This window comes from Peromyscus californicus, unplaced genomic scaffold (assembly GCF_007827085.1).
Source record: "Peromyscus californicus insignis strain IS unplaced genomic scaffold, ASM782708v3 Scaffold_8__1_contigs__length_139910024, whole genome shotgun sequence".
NCBI lineage: Eukaryota > Metazoa > Chordata > Mammalia > Rodentia > Cricetidae > Peromyscus > Peromyscus californicus.
This window is the reverse complement of record NW_026294606.1, coordinates 85,705,088-85,726,667: the sequence shown is the minus strand read 5'-3', so window position 1 is coordinate 85,726,667 and position 21,580 is coordinate 85,705,088. Positions and strand designations below refer to the sequence as shown.

At 52.0% G+C, this 21,580-nt stretch overlaps 2 protein-coding genes across 4 annotated transcripts in view; one reads left to right on the top strand and one right to left on the bottom strand.

Moving 5' to 3' along the window:
- Positions 1-61: 61 nt before the first annotated feature.
- Agt (angiotensinogen) lies at positions 62-10,631 on the bottom strand. Of its 3 annotated transcripts, none has more exons than XM_052729183.1 (5): positions 10,500-10,631; positions 4,475-5,328; positions 2,505-2,772; positions 1,085-1,229; positions 62-438 (listed from the first exon to the last, which is right to left on the bottom strand). In XM_052729183.1, the coding sequence occupies exons 2-5, from the start codon at positions 5,298-5,300 to the stop codon at positions 247-249; spliced, it is 1,431 nt and encodes a 476-aa protein (XP_052585143.1). In that variant the 5' UTR covers positions 5,301-5,328; positions 10,500-10,631; the 3' UTR covers positions 62-246. The 3 variants fall into 3 exon arrangements, with proteins under 3 accessions (XP_052585143.1, XP_052585144.1, XP_052585142.1); XM_052729184.1 differs by lacking the exon at positions 10,500-10,631 and adding an exon at positions 10,280-10,392; XM_052729182.1 differs by lacking the exon at positions 10,500-10,631 and adding an exon at positions 9,912-10,008.
- Capn9 (calpain 9) overlaps positions 10,437-21,580 on the top strand; it is a 47,435-nt gene continuing 36,291 nt past the window's right edge. Inside the window, 4 exon segments of the mRNA XM_052729179.1 lie at positions 10,437-10,536; positions 17,624-17,746; positions 18,637-19,202; positions 19,503-19,725. Coding sequence (XP_052585139.1) covers positions 19,030-19,202; positions 19,503-19,725 — 396 coding nt within the window. The 5' untranslated portion in view covers positions 10,437-10,536; positions 17,624-17,746; positions 18,637-19,029.

Below are 21,580 nucleotides of genomic sequence, written 5' to 3'. Positions count from 1 at the left end.
TGTGTACCAGCTCCTGGCTCTTACCCGGTCTCCGAACAAACCCACAGCCCAGGAGGCCAGCTCTGGTGCTCACTGTTTATTCTCAGGCAGTGCATAGTCTCCATGGAGATGGCCGCTGCCTTGCTAGAAGAAGTGATGGAAAGCCAGGGGTGGCAGCACTGATTTTTGCCCAGGATAGCTCTCTGAAGCTAGCCTTGTTTCCATAGCTGCACATGAGGCCTTGATGGGCCCCTATGGCACCAGGTCTCACAGCACACTCTGAGGGTTACCCACTCTGCCCAGAAAGTGCAGGGCACCTGAGTCCTGCTCATAGATGGCGAACAGGAACGGACTGCTCAGCGTCACATCCAGTGCCTCCAGGGAGCCCGGCTGCTGGACAGACTCCGTTGGCTGCTCTTCCTCACTTGCTTTGAGTTCAAAGAGAATGCTGTTGAGAACCTGCAAAGCAGAGACATCTGTCCTTCAGGAGGACTTGCAGGCTAGAGACTGCTGGACTGCCCTGAGGGAGGACACTGTCCAGCCTGCTAGGAGGAGGTGTGTACACACCAGTCCTCTAAGTGGGCACTGAGCATCAGCACCCAGCTCCCATAGAGGCTCCTGCTCAGCATGCCCCATGTCCACATCTCATCTCCACTGCCATCTTGATGTTGCTCTCCAATATTTGGACAAGTGGCACAGTGGGATCATGTCTTCTACAGTAATCCCTCTTTGTTTCCCGGCTTCTAGCACAATGCCAATAGTATCCCGACACATCCTCTGTTTTATGTAATTCTCTGTCTACTGCTGAGCTGCTCCCCACAGGAACTACAGATCAGGGCATTGGGGTCATTCTTCCCGTCCTAACCTACTACAGCTTCTTGGGGGATGCGAGGCTGCACTGAGCAGGGACAGAGACGGACCTGGAGCTAGAGGCAGCAGGAGAGCTGAGTGGGAGACTGCTGTTCTGCATGTTACTGGGATGCCAGAAAGTGCTGGCAGTGCCTACCAGCCATGTGTTTTCTTCCTGCCCTGCTGGCCTTGTCCACAGCTTCCTCCATATCGCATCCACCCTCCCTCCCCGGGGCACAGCCGGAGCAGCACTCACCTCTCCCACTCTGGGGTTGGGGTCACTGATCTTGCCCAGATTTGCCTCAGCACCCAAAAGAGTGGACAGCTTGGCCTGAGCCAGCAGGTCCTGTAGGTTGTAGGATCCTTGGATTTCCAGCTGGGGTAGGGTCAGGCGGATGGTTCTGTGGAGATAATGCTGTTAGGGGGCTGGGGAGCTCCCACCCACTTAGGAAGGAGGAGGTCCTGAGCCCTCACCCAGTCAGTGTTGTGTAGCTGTGTCCTGAGATGGGACGGTCCCTTCTGGAAAGAGGTGCATAAGCCTCAGAAAGCCCCTCCCCAGTGTTGTGTAAACAGGAAACAATTGCTGGGGAGAGGAGACTGGTAGAGCTGCCTCCAGGCTGTGCAGGGGGCCCCAGGGATGCAGCTTTCATGAGTGGTCACCCATGCCGTGGTGGGCTCTTGGTGATGCACTCACACTCGTGAAAATAAACCCAATAAATGCGCTGAATGACCAAATTCGACTTGGAGGGAATTGGTTCTTTGGTCTGTAGTCAATGCCCCATCTGGGGTGAAGAGATGTTTGCTTGTGTCTCCCCAGGAAGGGTCACCCAATCCAGGACATCCTCACCCCAAGGAAATTCTCAGAAACAACAAAAACCTCCCCGTGGCCTGAAACGGGAGGACCTGGAACAGCTCCTGCGGAGAGCTTGCTGATGGTGGGCAGCTGTCTGCCCTCTGTTCTCACCCTAGCCACATAGCTGAGGCAGGGGAATTACCACAAATTCTAGACCCTCTCTAAAAACCAAAATACTAATAAGATAATGACCCCTGGGCTGGCTAGTTTTATGTCAACTTGGCACAAGCTGTAGTCTTCTGAGAGGAGGGAAACTCAATTGAGAAAATGCTTCCCTAAGATCAGGCTGTAGGCAAGCAAACCTGTAAAGCATTTTCTTAATCAGTGTTTGATGTGCAAGGGCCCAGCCCATTGTGGGTGGGGCCACTCCTGGGCTGGTGGTCCTGTGCTCTAAAAGCAGGCTGAGCAAGCCATGAGGAGAGTAAGCGTGTAGGCAGCATCCCCCAAGGCCTGTGCATCAGCTCCTGCCTCTAGGCTCCTGCCCAGCTTGAGCTTCGGCCTTGGCTTCCCTCAGTGGATTGTGATTCAGGATATGTAAGTCAAATAAACCTGCTCTCACCAAGTTGCTCCTGGTCCTCAGGTTTCATCACAACAGTAGTAAGCCTAAGACAGCCCCGGTTGCCTCCCTGTGGAGGGAGTATCTGGATAGTCACAGATAACGAGCCATATCCACAGCTACACTGCTCATGACAGAAGGATGGGGGGGGGGGGGGCAGCAACAGGACACACTGTGTGTGTGGACAGACACGGATAGACTGACATGGGAGCATGCAATGGCTGCCATTCATTCAACTCTACTTTCCAAGGGTCCCGCACTTCCTACCGAGGAGGCGGGTTCTTTATCCAAGTCAGGAAGTCATGCTGGAAGATGAGGGCCTCCACCCTGTCTAGATCTGAGGCGCAGTGGGGCTGGATCAGCAACAAGGTGGCACTCTCACCCAGGGGCACGCGCGTCATCGAGAAGTTGTTCTGAGAGTCGCTCCAGTGCTGGAAGGCACCAGTGCCCGAGAGCATGGGGACGGACACTGAGGTGCTGTTGTCCACCCAGAACTCCTGGGGTCCAGCCAGCTGGGAGAAGCCTTTCATCTTCCCTGAAAGCCACAGAGACCAGGAGGAAGGCTCAGTGGGGGTGGGATGGGAGAGCGAGGGAGGGACTCTCCTGCCCCTGCTCCTGCCTGCCTCACTTAGTTGCCCTGCCATGAAGCTGCACTGGCGTGGCCTGGAGACTTCACCCTCAGGTGCTCTCTGATACTCCTTTGCAGATCCCAGCCACTGGAGCTCCCCACAGACGCCCTGACAGAAGCAGAAAACACAGCAATGCATGCTGGTGAGGAGTCTGATTTCTCACACCTGTCACCTGCAGGGACCACTCAGTCTGCTCCTGCCTGACCAGGCAGATGCAACCCAGATCCATTCTGTTTGCCAACTCACTTTTTACGAACTCAGAGGTCATAGTCTAGGGAGACGGCTCCACGGATAAACTACTTGCTCTATAAGCATCGTGACCTGTGCCTTGAGCCCCAAAGCCCTGTGATAGCCAGAAAAGGCAGTGCAGGTCTATAATGCCAGCCCTGGGGATGCAGAGATATGAGGACCCCTGGAGCTCACTGGCCAGTCTAGCTGAAACGGCAAGGCCCAGGTTTGGTAAGACACTGTCTCAAAAACTAAGCCATGGCTGACACCTTTGCCCTTTGGAAGCGTTCCTTTCTCAATGGCAGTCTTCCCAGGTTTCCTCACACGGACGGTGGCTTAGCTCGAGGGTCTTTTTCAGTTTACAGAGTTTAGCCACCCTTCAGCAGCCTCAGGGCTGCTTCTTTCCTCTAACACTCTGACCTCTTCCTTTCTCAGTCTCAAAGGCAGGCAGGCCAAGGTCTTTCCCCATGTGAGTTTATAGACTGCAAACGTATTATCACAGTGGCCGAGGCATCAGGCGCACTGAGCCCTCCACCTCCACTCCAGGCTGGCACGTCTTCCTGCGGGCTCCCATCGGTCTGCCCCTCCCCCAGTAGCCACCAGTTGAAGATCCGGCCCCCTTGCACATGTCCCCAGGACACTGTACTTGGACCATTGCATGCCTCTGGATGGCACTTCCCACACACACACACACCCGCAGTGCTGTCACAGGCCACAAGACTGACATCCTATGAATAAAACTGTCCTAATCAGCGCACTGGAGAAGAAGCACTCCCCACAGAGTGTTCGGTCTCTGCCCAGCCCTCCGCCCTTACCCCCTCCCTGATCTCCTGAGGCTTTGCAAGGATGCTTGCCCGTGGCCCTCACCAGCAGCCTGTTACCACTCACTCCCTTCCACCTCACAGTTAGCACTGTTCCCTGTAGTGATGTCTCAGACATTTGCCCCCGGGGTCTCCATACTTGCTGATGTTAAATAAGAAACCTGGGGGGCAAGGGTCAGAATCTCCTGCCCCTCTGAGACGCCTGTCCAGTCTTACAAGTAGTAAGAGTTGGTTGCATGAATAAACAACTTCCCAGACAGGGATATATGGGTGATTCCCTATGTGAGCGAGTAAGCTGGGTGTTCCTGCCTGGGTCAGCCACTCTAGTCCCAGGCTTCTCAAGACACAGGCGCATGACCCAGCACAGAAGGCCTGTGGGGTAGGGAAGTGGGGCTGTGCCTTCTTAAGCCAGGTTTGCTTCCTGAGGCTCCAGGGCTTTGCCAGCAACACAGAGGCCACCCCAGCCCATCCCACACATGGGCCATGGGGATGCCATGGAAACCCAGGCGCCACCTCGGGTACAAGCCAGGGCCAGGGCTGACCCAAGGGTTTGCCTCACCTTGGAAGTGAACGTAGGTGTTGAAAAGCAGGGTGCTATCTGTGCTGACTCCCTCCAGGGGCAAGTTCATCTTCCACCCTGTCACAGCCTTTATGAACCTGTTGATTTTCTCAGTGGCAAGACCTGGGTTGGTGAAGTCCAGAGAGTGTGGGAAGACAGCAGGGGCGAAGGGGGCCAGGCCCTGAACAAATGGCTGCTTCAGGCGGAGGCCTGGGGCTGTGAAGAGGCCCACTACAGTGGACTGCAGCAGATGTGCCTGGCTGTTAGTCCCACCCTGGGTGACCAGCAGGCCCTGAATGGCCTGCAGGGCAGCGAGGACCTTGTGCCCATCCAGCCGGGAGGTACAGTCTCTATCCTTCACAGGAACACCCAGCAGCGCCTGCAACTGGCTGGCCGTGGGGTCCAAAGACCCAAGGTAGAAAGAGACCAGGGTGCCAAAGAGAGCTGGAGGGGAGAGGATGGCTCCACTAGCCACACCTCCTGCCTCACTCAGCATCTTGTACATGCGGAAGCCCATGAAATTGGCTATCATTGCAACCTGGGAGGCCCGCTGCCGATCCTCAGACCCTAGTTTCTCAGTGGCCAGCACAAGCTGGTCGTGCAGGGTCTTCTCATCCACAGGGGAGGTCTTGGCCTGAATGGGCACAGGCGCAAATGTCGGCTCTGGGGGTGTCTCTGCATTGGGGTTCTCCAGCTGGGCACAGCTGCTCTTGCTGTAGAAGAGCAGGTGGAAAGGGTGGATGTATACCCGGTCCCCAGCTGCCAGGCTGACCCAGGTCAGGATGCAGAAGACGATGGCCTTCAGGCCCATCTCGGTGGGAATCATCGTTGATCTGAGCTCGCTTCTGTGTGTCCTAGAATGACATTATGTGGGGGTGGCAAGTGGTTATTTGAAGCCCTGAAGCCAAACCTTTAGTTGTTCTGGTTTTCCCAGTGACCACATGTAATGCACATTCTGTGGGTAAGTGGCCACGTGCTGTTTCTGTTCACGGGGCTGCTGACTCTGGGAGTAGTTGCCTCCTCATCCCCATTTCAGACCCAGCTGTGTTTGTATCACTTACTTCTGCCGGGTGTTTCGAGAGCATGACCTCATGATGTTTTGCCATCTATCTGCTGGCTTCTACCCACCACTTGCTATTCATTTTTACTTTCGGTTGCTATATACTTAATAACTCCCTCCCTCAAAACCAAAAGCATGGCTATCATAGATGGCCCAGGAGAACCCACCCACAGCTGGGGTCAGGGAGACGAAGGGATGTCATCACAGATCCACGGAAAACTCGGGATGATCCACGTAGAAAACACACTGTCACCTGCTGAGTTGCTCCCCAGATTTACAGGTTAACATTCCCGCCTCCAGGGCCCCGGAGAGTGACTGTTTTGGTATAGGATCCAGGGCCTCTGTGTGTTAGCCAAGTGCTGTACCATTTTATTTCATCCCCAGGGTTTCATGTAGTCCCGGCTGGTCTTGAACTCACTATGTATATAGATTAGGATGACTCTGAAGTTCTGATCCTCCTGCCTCCACCCCCAAAGTGCTTGCATTCCAGGCATACCCCACCACTCCTAGTTTATAAGAGGGCTAGGGAGCCACCCCAGGCTCTCATGCATGCTAGAAAAGCATTCTACCAAAGGAGCTACATCTCTAGCCCTCTTTTGACCTTTCTTAAGTTGCCCTGGCTAACTTTGAAATCACTCAATATTCTGGGCAGCCTTGAACTTCTGATCCTCCTGCTTCAGCCTCCCTAGTAGCTGGGATTATAGGCCTGATCCACTACACTCATCAGAATGTGACTATATTTAGAGACAGGGCCTTTAAAGACATGACCAAGGTAAAGTGAGGTCCTTACAATAGGCCCTGATGTAAACTGACTGATGTTCCTATACGAAGAAGGCATCTAGGGACAGGGGTGTAGATCAGTTGGCAAAGTACTTCTATTGCAAGCTTGAGGACCTGAGTTGGATCCCCAGAACCCATGTAAAAATACGAGGTATGGTGACTTATGCATGTAATCTCACACTCAGGCAGTGGAGACAGGTAGATTCCTGGGGTTTGGTGGAGGTAGGTGTTCCCTGGGGTTCTCTGGCTAATCAGTCTAGCCTAATAGGCGAGCTCTAAACCAATGAGAGACCGTATCTCAAAAGAGGTGGACACCATTCTGAGATGACACCCAAGGTTGTCGTCCAGCCTCTATATACATGTGAGCACACTAGCACACACACACACACACACACACACACACACACACACACACACACACACACATACACACACACATGCACAAGAACGTCAGGATACAGGAACACAGGTAACTATGATAGACACAGAGAGAGGCGTGAACCTGCAAGCCAATGACAGAGGCCTCAGGAGGACTCAGCTCTGACCATGACTTGGCCTTGGGCTTCTGGAGTTCCTTTTGTTATCACACTGGGCTGTGGCGCAGTCCTGGTAAAAAGGGACATGCAGGTGACAATGACTATGAGTCCATCCCTGGAGAACTACATGTGGACCGCCAGCTATCTTTGGGGAGCCCTCACACCCACATGGGTGTGCCCTAAAATTGGCTTAAGTGTCCATAGGTTCTAGCATGTAGCCAGAATTAGGTGCCAAAGCCTTGCCCGAGCCCAGGTCTGCCTTTCACACCGGTCCTATGCTCCAGGCAGGCTGGACCGGCGGTGACCAAAGAAGATCCAGAATTGGCCTGCTCACCCAGGGTTGGCCTCAGTGGTCTATGGTAGGCCAGACATCGATTTGTCAACTTCCCAGATGGCTGTGAGGCACAGACAGTGCCTGGGGCCCTGCCCAGCCATGGGCCAGGGGGTAGGGGCACCCAGTGAGCTGGAAACCCTTTTCCCTTGAACTTTGGTCCTGCTCCAGCCTCAGCTGTCACACACAGTACCTAGAGTTAGCCTGGGCTCCCAGAGGTTCCTGAGCTGACTCTGTAAACCTACAGCTTTCTTCTCTGATCCTTGGGAGTGAATTCTACCCATCGTTCAGTTCTGACCATGTGAACCACATGTGCTTGTTTCTATAGACGGAACCATCCCGCCACGTGACTTCCCACCTCTTACCTCACTTGTCCATGGCCACCGCTGCTGGGCCTTGGTGCCTCAGCCCTAACTGGAGGTCACCTTGAAGCCTTCATTTTCCCACTTTGCCTTGACACATACAGTCTTCCACTTTCCATCTTCCACGATGCTCAACAAACCACCCCTAAGGTCCCTATGTGAAAATCTTAATGCACATCACAATTCTGTTGAAGGTGCTGTAGACATTTAAGGTATAGGGCCTACCGGGAGGGCCTGAGGTCAGCGGGGGTGTGCCATTAAGAGGAGCTGCAGGACCTCTGTATATGCTTTTCCCTCTTTCTTGCTTTTTCTTCCTAGCTATGTGAGGAGTAGCTTGTTTGGCCAAAGGCTCCTGCCATTGCTACCTGACACCCCCAGCAGGTCCAGAGCAATGGGTTGTCTGAGCCTGGCCTATAACTCCAGCACCATGAGCCAAAACAAACCTTTCCCTTCTCAAGTTAGTGTTCTCAGAACTCTACTATGATGTTGCAAAGCTACGAGGTTACCCTAGCCTCCCACACTTGGGTCGTGGCACCTGCCTGGGCTGCACATAATAATCTTCCACAGACAGGCAAGGTGCTCTGTTTGAGTCATCCTGCTGGTCAGAGGACCTTTGGCTTCTGACCCTCCAGTCCCTCCTCCTCCTGGCACACACATCTGGTTCCACCCACCATTCTCGAGGAAAGTCTTGTGGTTTGGAAAAGCAGAGTGGAAAACTCTACCTGTGCCCACTAGCCCTTCCTATGCAGACGTGACTGTGCCCACCCGGCTATGATAAACCAAGGCACAGTAGGGTCGGGACCTGCCTCAGGTGCCCATGTGGTAGGATGGGCCATGCGGGTAGATGCAGTCCTTGTGATATTGCTGCTCCTGTGAATGGGTGCTGTGTCATGGCCGCTGTCCCAGGAAGCACGTCACTGCTGTTCTCAGGCAAAGCTGGCTGTTTGCTCTCAGCTATAACCTGCTGCCATTCAAGTTCATTCTAAGTTAGGTTGCATCAGGTCCTGAGAACAGAGGAGTTCTAGACCCCCCTTCTATTCCCTCCCAGTCAGCCACCTCTCTGTGTCCCTGTCCTGTGGCTTCTCAGGGCTATGCTTCCTGTCCTGTCATTGACAGGGTGTGTTTTCAGTGCTGTTTAATGTCACCAGCTCATCTTCAGCACTCAACGCCTGCCCCAGGCCCCCTAGACTCCTCCCTCACCTCCTCCTTACCTAGAGCCACCAGAAGCACCCCGTATCCTGCAGCTGTGTATTTACTATATACACCACTGTATACGCCACTGATCTGCCTTCCATGTGAACCTGAGTGCTGCTAGAGCTCTTTGGTCCACAGGTTAGCCCACCTTCCCAAGGTCGTCCTGGGACAGGGATCCTCCAAAAGCAGCTGTCAGGTAGAGTCCCTAATGCCATTTTGTAGAGGAACAGACAAGTCTGGTGACCTGTACCAGGTCACAGACAGGACTCAGACATGACCCTTGATTCCATAAGTGGCATTTAGGTACAATGTGCATTGTCTTGTAAAAAAAATAATAATAAGGAAATGACAAGGCTAGAGAGGTGTTCAGCAAGTAAGAGCACTTTGTTGCACAAATATGAAGATCTGAGTTCAAGTCCCCTCCCCCCAACCCTTGTAAAAAAAAAAAAAAAAAAAGCAATCATGACCACATACACCTGTAACTCCAGGGCTGTGGAGGATGGAGACAGGGTGATCTCTGGGGCTGCCAGCCTATCCCCAGCTTCAGCAAGGGACCCTGTCTCAAGGGAATAAGGAGGAGAGTAACAGTCAAGACACCCAATGTCCTCCTTTGGTCTCCATCTGTGTTCATGGGCTCCTGAACCCATCCCTCCCCCACCCACCACATAGGCATTCATTTGCATATACATATACATATACATACATACACCCCACATGCATACATATACACATGTGCCACATGCACATAAATACATACATTGGGCTGGGTGTGGTGATGCACTCAGGATGCAGAGGCAGACAGAACTCTGAGTTCCAGGACAGCCAGAACTACAGAGTAAGAACCTGTCTCAAAAAACAAAACAAAACACACATACACTACATAGTACACACACACATACAACAGATAAATACATGCACACCACACATACATACACATACATCACACACACATATATACACACAAATACACACACACCACATAAATACATGTACACCACACATACATACACATACATCACACATACATATATACACACAAATATACACACACACACACACACACACACACACACACACACATACATGCACCACACACTAAAAATAAAGGAGCTACCTTTTCACTTAGCCTGACATTATCAAAATATTTCCACGTTACTGGGCCCTGCTAACATACCCAGCCTCAGAGAACCTTTGAGCCATGGGGAAGCCTGTTACAGAGGGCAAGTTGAGGCTCCACAGGACACAGCGAGGAGCCAGATGACACAGACCCCAGCAGTGAGCCTGGATAGCGACTCCACTTGAGAGGGCCATGGGACTTGCCCCTCCTTGCTGCTTGCAGCCTGAACAATGAAGTCTTGTTCTCCCCTCAAGCTGGACTGGGTCCCATGGACTTGGCCACCCCAGTGCTGATCCTGTGCAAATCCCTCTGCCTTTGAGGACCCAGCTGGGCTCACAGGAGGCAGGAGGCCTCGCTATCCTGCCTGACTGAAGACAGGCTATTCCCAGTGAGCCCCGAGTGGTGAGCAGCAGAGGACAGCCTACCTGGATATCTAGCCTTTCGGGAGAGGAGAAGCGGTCAGTGGTCACGTCTCCTGAAGCACCCGCCACCACAGACCTCTGGCTCCTCACTCCAGAACGAATGCCAGCCAGCCCTTTTCAGTGTCTCTACCCAAGTCCTGCCTCCTCTTCCCACCCACAGCTCAGCGACTGCCCGGCAGGACCCCATGAAGGACCAGAAAGGAAACAAGAGGACTCCATTTACCTTTAACTTCAGCCCAGACAGGCACGGCTATTCCCTGGTGAGCTGCACAGGCTTATTTATACTGGAGGGGTGGAGGTGGATCTATTCCCAGGCTACTCTGTACAGAGAGAGGCTGGGGGAGGGTCCAGGTCGGGAGGCCATGGGAATCCAGGCTTAGCCAAGATGGACCAAGGCCAGGGCGATGTTCCTCTGGGCCCCTTCCAGGAAGCCCTGGTGACAGATGAGCGCCATGCAAAATGGGCTGGCGTTGAGTCCAGTTACACATTTACCCCAGTTCCCTGGAGTCGGGGCCATAGTCACAGGACTGGCTGGGTTGTGACAGCCTGAAGCCAGCCATACAGGCCTTGGGACTCAAGCCCCTCGTGATGCACTCGTAAGCCTCTCAGGACCGGCCAGGAAGGGGCCTTCCTGCAGGGGAATGAGCCTCACGTCACCAACTGCTCTCAGGATGTACAACCTTGAACAGCTGTAATTGTGTTAGTTGCCTGTTCTGCACAGGGCCTTCTAATGGGCTGTGGATGCACACCACCAGTAGGAAGTACCTTCTAGAAACTTCTAGCACATCTGAGAAGGCTGGGAAATGCCAACTATAGTGCAGCCATATTGAAACAAAATGTTCTGGGCTTGTGGACAGGAGCTGCCTGTTTTGGAGGGTGGAGGTTTTGGAGTGTTGCTCTTGGCGAGTGTAGAGAATGGTTTTGAAGACGAGGTTTTAGAGGATGAGGCTGGTGGGACGCCAAGGAAGGGTGGGAGTGTGGGGACAGATGAGGACACAGTAGGCCCAGGGGGGAAAGGCCTGCCAGAGGTCGCTCCATGCAGACCACCGTAGAGGGTGACAAGCTTGCATTGTCTCAACAACTCAGAACCTCAAGCTATCTCTTGGCCATGGAGTGGGCACAGGCACAACCTACCTCCACCCAGATGAGGAATGGGAAATAGAAGGCGGAAAGGGAGGGTGAGCGGAGCAGTCCTTGGCTCAGAAGGAAACAGATGCACAATACAGGGATTGATAGGGTCTGAGCTGGGGGCTGGAGCGTGACCTTCACTAGATATGGAGGTAAAGTAACTACAAGATCTCAGTTGCAGACCACCTGCCATGAATGACTGCTGTCCCAGGACTGAAGAAGCAAATTCCAGCAGCCTAGGGGGATAGGCAGGGAGTAAGGGCTCAGGAAAGGCCAGCTGTAGGCAGATTTTCCTGAGGAGTGTATGAATGTCTTAGCAGCTTTGGAGCTTAGCAGGGAGACCTGGGCTGGGAACACAAGAGTAAAGTTCCTGACCCATGTAGGGATGGAAAGATCTTTCTTCTCACTTCCTGACCCTAGAAGACTGGATCTTCAGATCATTGGGCATCTTTTCATGAGATGTCTGAGAAGCTGGAAGCCTCAAGATCACTTCAGGATAGGACTAGTGACCAGAGAGTCTGGCCATGCAATCCAAAGGAATTTCCAGCCTCAGCCCCCTGCAAAGAGAGAAGGGCTGAGATGGAGTTGACCAGTGAGGGTAAGGATGTCACCAGTCCTGTATGCAGAGGGGGAAAAACTCTATGCCCTGGGGTCTGGAGAACTTCCAAACTGAGGAGCACAAATGAGGATGTTTCCCGATGTGACAAGGTCCTGTGCTGTCAACCCTTCTGCCTCTTGCCCTCAGAACCCCACTATCTGGCTATTTCTGTGTGTCTCCTAATAAACCAGTCAACAGAGGCAAAGTGAGTCCCTGGAGCGTTTCCAGCCCATTGTGAAGCATGAGGTCAGGGACAAGTCTGTTGTGCAGCCAAGCTGTAAGGCAGCCCTTGCTACTAAGGCTTTCTGAGAGTGAGCCGCCTTCGGGGCATACATCTCTGGGCCTCCATTCCGATTAACAGAGATAACAGGTGCATTTCACCCCAGCTGAAGCGTCTGCTCCTGTGGTGGCAAGTTAGACAGCAGGGTTCCTGGGCCAAGCTTGCTGTGTAGACTTTCTGTCTGCTCTGAGGGCTTACTGAGTGGCCTGCAGTCCCCACGGTCCCCTGTTCCTGCACTCTCTAGGACAGAGGGTGAGAGGGTACAGAGCCCTCCCGTCTGCATCCTAGGACCTTCATGGTTAGTTTCACTCAGCTCCCCTCACCACAGAAGCATGTGCCAGCTCACACCAAGTGTCCCTCCCACCCCTCCACGGTGTGTTCCCAGACCTCTTCATGACCAGGAATTTCTCTAAGCCTTGCATCCAGGCATAGCATTATCCCTTGGCCTGTGTTTCTCAGTTCTCACCTTGCGGCTGTCAGCCATCTGCTCCACACCATGCCTGCCAGGTACTGCCGTTCTCCCAGCTCCAGGGTCTCACTATGGTTTACGAAGCTCATGAGACCACAGGCCCACTCTCAGAGCACACACGGGCACACCACACACATTCCTGCTCTCAAGTGTTGGAGCTTCCTGCATCCCAAGGTCAGTGCACGAACAGTTGAGAGACTTGCACTAGCGGGGAATCAAATGTGCATTTTTGTCTTCAAGAAAAGCTGTGCATGTATGTGCACCTGTGTGTATATGTATGTGGTTTGTACCCACAAGCACATGTGTATGATTGGTGCATGCATGTACTTCTGTGATTTTCATGTCTGTGCCGCTCGTGCCTACCTTTTGTGGTTTGTTCATATATGTATATCTGTGTGGTTTATGTGCGTGTGGTGTCTAGGTGCTACTAGGAGCTTGAGAGTCAGGGCTGTATTGTATCTTTGTTTCTCTTGCTTGTTTTGGTTTTTTTTGTTTGTTTGTTTGTTTATGGTGTTTGCGGTGGATTTGGGTAAATTCTATGCCACTATACCCGCCTTCCAGCTCCCACCATAGACTTGACATGAAAGAGAATTCATCCTGGTAGAAAATGCTCTTGAGAAATAAAAATGGAGAATGCTTTATTAATTTAGAAAAATACTGTTACAATGTATAAGCTGATTTAAGGAATAAAATCACTTCAGTGGCTTTCTTTATTTTTAAGACAGCATCTCGTGTAGCCCTGGCTGGCCTCAAACTCACTATGTAGCCAAGGACAACTTGAACTCCTGATTCTCCTGCCTCCACTTCCCAAGTGCTGGGATTACAGAAATGCATCACTGCGCCTGTTTTATGGGCTACTGAGGATTGAACTCAGGGCTTCGTATACGCTAGGCAAGTACTCTACCCACTGAGCTACTCTCAGTCAGACTCCAGTAGAAAGGAAGTGTGTTTCAGAAACTATTTGTCAATGAAAATTCCTCAGCAGTCACATACATCTAAACCAAGTCTTCATAGTTAAAGTGGCAGATTCTGGGGGTGTCCTCAGGGTACACTTGGGTCCTTTGGCACACAAAGTACTATTTCCATCACAGCAGAATGAGGCCACAGCAGCAGACAGAAAGTGCTGTTTCCTAATCCCTTTCTCCACGCTGGCTCATTAGCGTTCATGTGCCCACAGCCACAGCCACATGTTGCTAGTCCGAACTCCATGTTTGCATTGGCGCAGATGCTGGGAAAGCCTATGGGAGGGTGCTTCTGCCCCAGCTCAGTGAGTTTAGATAAGACGTGGCCCTTCCTACGGAAAAATGTCATCACCCTCTTTCCACCAGAGCTCCAAGCAATGACAGAAGATCTGTCCTACGGGCCTGGTTGTCTCTTGCGAAAACTGAGCTCTGGAAATAATATTTACTTAATGGTCAATTCTTCTATGGAAAACACAGCAAAGCCATTTGGAAACACAAATACTAGCGTCTTTCTGCTGCAGACAAGGAAGAGAGGGGGCAAGGTAGTGTGGATGCAGGACATGGTGGTACAAGCCCGCAATTCCAATACTGGGGAAACAGAGCCAGGAGGATCCCCTCAAGTTCAAGGCCAGCCTGGGCTACAGAGTAAGATTCTATGCCCAACAAACAAACAAACAAACAAACAAACACCAAGAAAGTGGATCGAAGGGCATCCTGGAAGTCGGCCAGGGAACACGGTGGTTGCTGGGGCTCCTTAGCTGCCACTAAGTCATGATTCCAGCCCCTGGACAGAGCCGGACAGCTCACACTACCTGGACATTCATGTGAGAAGAAAACAATGGCTACTGCACTCATCTGAGTGATGAGAAGTAACAGTGGACCTTGTGCACATGGTCCAGCTGTGTGGCTAGGGATACTGCACTGATGGGCCTGGGGAGAGAGAGTGCCACCTGGTTAACATACACAGTGTTTAAAACAAGGGTGTGTGCCTCACAAGCATAAGGACCTAAGTTTGAGAGGAAAAAGGGAAAGAAAGAAAGAAAGAAAGAAAGAAAGAAAGAAAGAAAGAAAGAAAAAGAAAGAAAGAAAGAAAGAAAGAAAGAAAAAGAAAGAATATGGTGATGCATGCTTGTCACCCCAATACTGGGGAGGTAGAGACAGTTGTATCCCTGGGGCTCACTGAATGGCCCCCCTTGTCAGTTACAGGCCAGTGAGAGACTCTGTTGTCAAAAAAAAAAAAAAAAAAAAAAAAAAAGATGGCGGTTCCCAGGCAGTGGTGGTGCACACCTGTAATCCCAGCACTTGGGAGGCAGAGGCAGGCAGATTTCAGTGAGTCCAAGGGCAGCCTGGTCTACAAAGTGAGTTCCAAGACAGCCAGGGCTGTTATACAGAGAAACCCTGTCTCAAAAAAACAAAAACAAAAGCAATAAATAAATAATAAATGATAGTGCTAAGAAATGACACCAATAGTTCAACCTGACCTCAAATATGCACACGCAACACCCTACACACATTCACCCCCTCTCACACACTCGCCACTCTACACACATGCACCCCTTCTCACACACACACCACTCTACACACATACACCCCCTACACACATGCACCCCCTACACACATGCACCCCCTACACAAATGCACCCCCTACACACATACACCCCCTACACACATGTACCCCCTCACACATGCACCCCCTGCACACATGCACCCCCTACACACATGCACCCCTTCTCACACATGCACCCCCTACACACATGCACCCCCTACACACATGCACCCCCTACACACATGTACCCCCTCACATATGCACCCCCTACACACATGCACCCCCTACACACATGCACCCCCTCTCACACACAAAGAGTTGGAAGAAAAGAAGAGGCAATAGAGAAGAGTTTGGAGTAATACGGCTGTATGTGGCCTGTCTTACTCATGGGAGATGTATCTGTCATCAGGCATGTCCGCATAGTCTATAACTGTTAGGCTCACCACGTGGGAGGACAAAGGTGGGTAAGCAAGATGGCTCCACAGACAAAGCACCTGGATCCAAGTCTCATGACCTGACTTCAGTCCCTGGGATCCACATGGTAGAAAGAGAACTGACTTCCGTAAATTGTCCTATGAAACTTGTGAGCACATGTGAGCGTGCACATACACACACACACTAAACAAGTAAATGTGTGTGTGTGTGTGTGTGTGTGTGTGTGTGTGTGTGTGTGTGTGTGTGTGTTTTAAAGAGCGAAGGTGACCTGATCCTGTGCCTGACGTAACCTCCCTTCCATTGTGCCCTTTGTTACCCCACACCTCTGCTTTCATCCACACTCAGCCAGACCACAGCCTGGGGACCATAGCCTCCTGTCACCCTCCCCCAGCTCCAGGCAGTGACATTAACCCCTAGTGAATGCTAACAAGCACTAGATAAAAGTAAGAGGTGTAATCCTTCCTACTGAAGATGGAAGAGTCCACTTCCCCTTTCACAAGGGGTGACTGTGCAGTCTGTCATTATGGGGACTTTCTCCTGGGGTTATGAAAACTTTCTTCAAGGACGGGGCAAGTTTAGCCAGTTGCAGGAGCCAGGAATGTTCGCCAGGGTCCTGGACCACCTCTGGAGACACACCACAGTTCTGGGTCTCTGTGGGAAGGCCACAGTTCTGGGTCTCTGTGGGAAGCAAGACTTGACTTTGGGAGCATCTGCTCCAAGACACCAAGGCCTCCAGCAGGAGGATGGGAAGCTTGCCTTGCCTCTGGGTGAAGTCTTGTGAGTGATGTGCTCCTTTCTGCTGGGTGGTTCTTCGCAGCCAGGCTCCTGCATCATCTGGTTCCCTGGTAACCAGAGCCTTACCTGATGCTGTGGAAGTTTCCAGCCCGGGAGCTGGACTTGAGTTCAAGTCTAGTTCCAACAGCGCTCCCTGTTGGTTGGCTGCTCTCATGACTCCCAACAGCACCCCTCTACATGTCACATCTACACCACCACCAGAAGTGAGTTTTTCTGTTCAAACTTCTGTTCAAGCCCTCCCAGAGAGCTGCTTTCCCAAGGCTGTTTTCCCAGTCAGTGTGCAATCCCATTCAGGACACCCGCCTCCTCTTTACAGCCACAATACCTGTCTCCTGATCCCCCCGGTCCAACACCGTGAGCTCACTTCTGTCCCCCGAACCCAGAGCCCCCACACAGTGGGATGCTTGCCACCCTCACTATGCTGTATCATTATACATCTCTGGGCTCCAGCAGAGAGTTTGGTGACCACCTCCTTGCCCTACTCCTGCCTCACCCTATAGTACCACCCTGTTTCCATGTGATGCTGTTAGCACATGGCATGAAACTGTATTCCCACAGAAGGAAATCCCACTGACAACTCTTGGCTGTAAGGCAGATTTTCATGCTCAGCAATATATTTTCACCTATCTGCACCCTGAAGCCTGTCTCATTTGCTAGAACTCATTAAGGCACACCAAAATGTCATCCCTGGTGTGTGGAAACAGAAAGCTTCTGAGGGACTGGCCAAGTTCTGAGGAACTTGACCATGAAGTTCAGATGGGGAGAAATTATACAATTTCTTTTTCCTTGTTCCTTCCTTCCTCCCCTCCCTGCTTTCTCCAGGGTCTGTAGCCCAGGCTATGCAACTTTAGACTTCCACTGCTCCTGCCTTTCACCCAGGTGCTGGCATTACAGTCATGTACCACCAAACCCAGGGCCTCCTGCATGGCAGACATATACTCTTGTCAGTGAAACAATAGTCTCAACCCTATGTCTTGTAAACTAGTTTGACAGGGTCTCTTGAGGGCACTGTGAAGTTGGGGATCATCTTCATCTTAGGCAGCCACCCAGTTGGCATTTCCCAGTGGCTACCATAGACCTGGAAACCCTGTCACAGACTCTGCTAGCTGCTCAGGTACCCTTATCCTGCTCCAGGAAGAGAGGCTGTGCCACAGAATGCCTGGGTCTACTTCTAAGATGCCTAGAAGCTTTGCTCAAGCCACTGAGAGCCTGCAAGATCCTGATGGAGAGTTTAATGTGATGAGAGACATTGTGAGGGTAAGGTCTGGAGGGGAGATTTATAGCCATCCTTTGAGCTCACTTGCCTCAGGGTCAAACCACCAGGACCTCATGCTTTTGGAGAGAGTGTGTACTCCTCTGATGCCATACACCTTGTTGTTGTTATTATTTCCTTATCTGTATGAGTGTTTTGCTTGCATGTATGTATATCACCATGTGTGTGCAGTGCTTACAGAAGCCAGAAGAAGGGACTGGATTACCTAGAACTGGAGTCACAGACAATTGTGAGCTGCCATGTGGGTGCTGGGAATTGAACTAGGGTCCTCTGGAACCTCTTAACCACTGAGCCATCTCTCCAGCCCTCATATCTTGTTCCTTTTTGTTTGTTTGTTGTTTTTGTTTTGTTCTTTTTTTTTTTTTTTTTTTTTTTTGGTTTTTCAAGACAGGGTTTCTCTGTGTAGCTTTGCGCCTTTCCTGGAACTCACTTGGTAGCCCAGGCTGGCCTCGAACTCACAGAGATCCGCCTGCCTCTGCCTCCCGAGTGCTGGGATTAAAGGCGTGCGCCACCACCGCCCGGCCTTGTTTTGTTCTTTTTAGAGATAGGGTTTCTCTGTAATAGCCTTGGCTATCCTGGAGCTCACTCTGTAGGCCAGGATGGCTTGGAATTCACAGAGATCCGCCTGCCTCTGCCTCCTGAGTGCTGGGATTAAAGGTGTGTGCCACCTCCGCTGGACTAACCTTGTTCTTTGGGACAGTGTCTCTCATTGGCCTGGAGCTAGCCCCAAGAGACCCACCTATCTCCACTTTCTCAGTGCTGGAATTACAAGTGGATGCCCCTGTGCTCAGCTTTTTTTATGTAGCTCCTGGGGGCTCAAACTCGGGTCCTCCTGAGTGCAGTAAGCACTCTCCCACTTGAGTCAATTCCCCAGCCTTGTAGGGAAGGCGTGGTGGGGATGTAACCTCATCATTGTGACCGTCAAGTGGCTGGGATCCAGACGGTGTTCCACATACTTTAGGAAGGTCTGCCACACAAGAGACTGCTGAGCTCTGATGTGAGTCAGGATGGGGTTGTCTTCACAAGGGTCCATCTGCCTGCAGTGTACATTGTGATTCACCCAGTTCCCTCCAACCACAGAGCTCTGCCACTCTCTGCCTGACTCTAGACCCCCCCAGCCACCTCCAGAAACAATTTGGCTGCTTGCTGTCCTTCCCTATGAAGCTGCCTGCCCTTCAGGGGACTCCTCAGTGCATCAAAAAGGTACTGTAGTGAGTAGCTGTTCCAGCTTTGCCCTGGAAGTACTACCCCTATTGAGGCTACTGTCATGCCTATGAGGCGGGGCCAAGATGGGACCCCTTCAGACCCGAGATCCGGATGTGCCGGCTCTCTTGGTTCCTGGATCCTGGATGCTGGAGGTAGGATCAAGCAGAGTTCTCCAGAGAACACCACTGGACTGCGCTTCACCTTTCCCGGACCCTGTAACCAATCCCTTTACTTGTAAGTTACCTCACAAATTAAACCTCCCTTTTAACTACATGGAGTTGCCTTAATACTTCCACCAATAAGGTACCTTCTCCCTCTGCTCAGACAGCCATGCTCCTGAGATGCCTATGGTTCCTCGGAACTCTGAACGGGCAGAGGTCTCACTCAGTATTTGCCATTTGGGAGGGCCCTATTTCATTTCACAGGGTGGTGCCCAGCAAGTGGGTGGAGGCCAGAGCGAGGGCCTCTGGCTATTCCTCTCTGCTGTCTACTCTCGCCTTGCCTCTCACATCTTCTCCCTCCACCTGGCTGTAGAGAAGCAGTCATGCCTTACCTGCACCAGTCTCTGAGACCCCAGCCACACCCAGTCCCCAAGGATGCCCGGACTATCCACTCCTCGGGTCAAAGCTTTGAGCAGCTGAGGCAGTGCTGTCTGCAGTCCAGCACCTTGTTTGAGGATGCTGACTTCCCTGCCAGCAACGGCTCCCTGTTCTACAGTGAGAGGCCCCAGGTCCCCTTTGTGTGGAAACGGCCAGGGGTGAGTAGGGTGAGGTGGAGGAGGAGAACCTGAGAGAGGAGGGGGGAGGGATAGGGATAAGGAGAAGGAAGGAGAGAGAGGGAGAGAGAGAGAGAGAGAGAGAGAGAGAGAGAGAGAGAGAGAGAGAGAGAGGGGGGGGGGAGGGATAGGGATAAGGAGAAGGAAGGAGAGAGAGGGAGAGGGAGAGGGAGAGGGAGAGAGGAGAGAGGGAGAGGGAGAGGGAGAGAGAGAGAGAGAGAGAGAGAGAGAGAGAGAGAGAGAGAGAGAGAGAGAGAGGAGAGAGAGGGAGGGAGGGAGGGAGGGAGGGAAGGAGGGAGGGAGGGAGGAAGGGAGGGAGGGAAGGAGAGGGAGAGGAAGGGAGAGGGAGAGAGAGAGAGAGAGAGAGAGAGAGAGAGAGAGAGAGAGAGAGAGAGAGAGAGAAAGAGAGAGAGAGAGGCCCTGAAGGGGGGGGGGTGGGGAAGAGCCAGTCACTTGTTAAGACCACTTTCTGTCTTTTGTGGGAAGCTTTCTGGTAATGTGCTGGCTGGCTGCATCTTCGGCTGGTCCCCATGGTATCTGGCCACAACCTTTTGGCCTCCAGCTCTGAGTCCCACTGAGTCTGGGGACATAGAGAGAGAAGGCCTCATCTATGACCTGTGAGCAGGATCAGAGCTGTGGCCCCAGGACAGCTCTCTGGTGACTTGGCCAATCAGAACACAAAGGCAAACTAGCCAGGGTGAGTGGGGTCAATTGAGATGTGTGTGATGTACCTAGGAGATCACCAACCCTGCTCTGAGGCTTTGGGCCCAGAACTTAGGATGCACCATGGGGACAGGTAGGTGTTAGTACAAGCTCTCAGCAAGCATGTGATGCCTGGACCCTACTTTGGAAAAAAAGCAGGGCTACTTTTCCAAAGCCACACACACCACTCCCAGAGCGATAAAGTCGGTGAGTGCCATCCCATCTCCAATGTCCCTAGGAGGCACCAGCTGGTGCTCAGGACACAAGGTCAATATTTGCAGCACCTGGTTAGTCAGGGCCCTCCCTGTGACCCAGGGTCATGGTGCTGCACCCTCTGGGTGGGAACAGATGTGTGTGTAAGGAGAGGCAGTGCCCCCACTGCCTCCTCACCTAGAGATGACTGAGGTCGGGCTGGGCCAGCATACAGGTGTCCTTTGTAATCAACGGGTTTTCACTGTTAGTGTTGCCATGTGCTTCTCCATCACGGGTGGCTCAGAATCTCATCTTGAAATTTTGTTTATTCATTTTTATTACATTTACTTGTGTGTGTGTGTGTGTGTGTGTGTGTGTGTGTGTGTGTGTGTGCGTGCGTGCACATGAGTGAAGGTCAGAAGACAACTTGCAGAAACAGGTTCTCTCCTTCCACTGTGTGGGTCCCAGGGATCAAATTCAGGCCATCGGCCTTGGCAGCAAATGCCTTTACCTGCTGAGTCTTCTCACCAGCCTTTATTTTCTTTATTCTGTATGCGGGCTCGAACATGCCGTAGCACACATGTAGAAGTCAGGGGACAACTCTTGGGAGCCTGTTTTCCTTGCTGCCTTATGGGATCTGGGGGTCAAATTCAGGTCCTCGGGCCTATGTGCAAGTGTCTCTACCTACTGCGCCATCCTGCCAGCCTTCAGATCTCATCTTGCTTACCATAGCCACTTCCTCCTATTGTACATCATTAAAGTAATGTGGATGTGCTAAATATATGACATGTCTAACGTTTAGAAAACAGCTACACAAGAAAGGCATCGGGCCTCCTCAGGGGCATTATTCATAAAGCAGTGAGGTTGTCTCAGTTTGCTTTGTGCTGCTGCCATAAACACCAAGACCAGAAGCAACCTGGGGAGGAAAGGGTTTACTCATCTG

What these genes read in the sequence shown, in the direction of transcription:
- Agt (XM_052729182.1), bottom strand. Translation starts at nt 9,937, where the DNA reads ATGGCTCAAAGGTTCTCTGAGGCTGG. An exon ending in CACCTACGTTCACTTCCAAG is followed by an intron (nt 2,773 to 4,474) that starts GTGAGGCAAACC and finishes TGTGGCTTTCAG; the next exon opens with GGAAGATGAAAGGCTTCTCC. An exon ending in ATAAAGAACCCGCCTCCTCG is followed by an intron (nt 1,230 to 2,504) that starts GTAGGAAGTGCG and finishes TTATCTCCACAG; the next exon opens with AACCATCCGCCTGACCCTAC.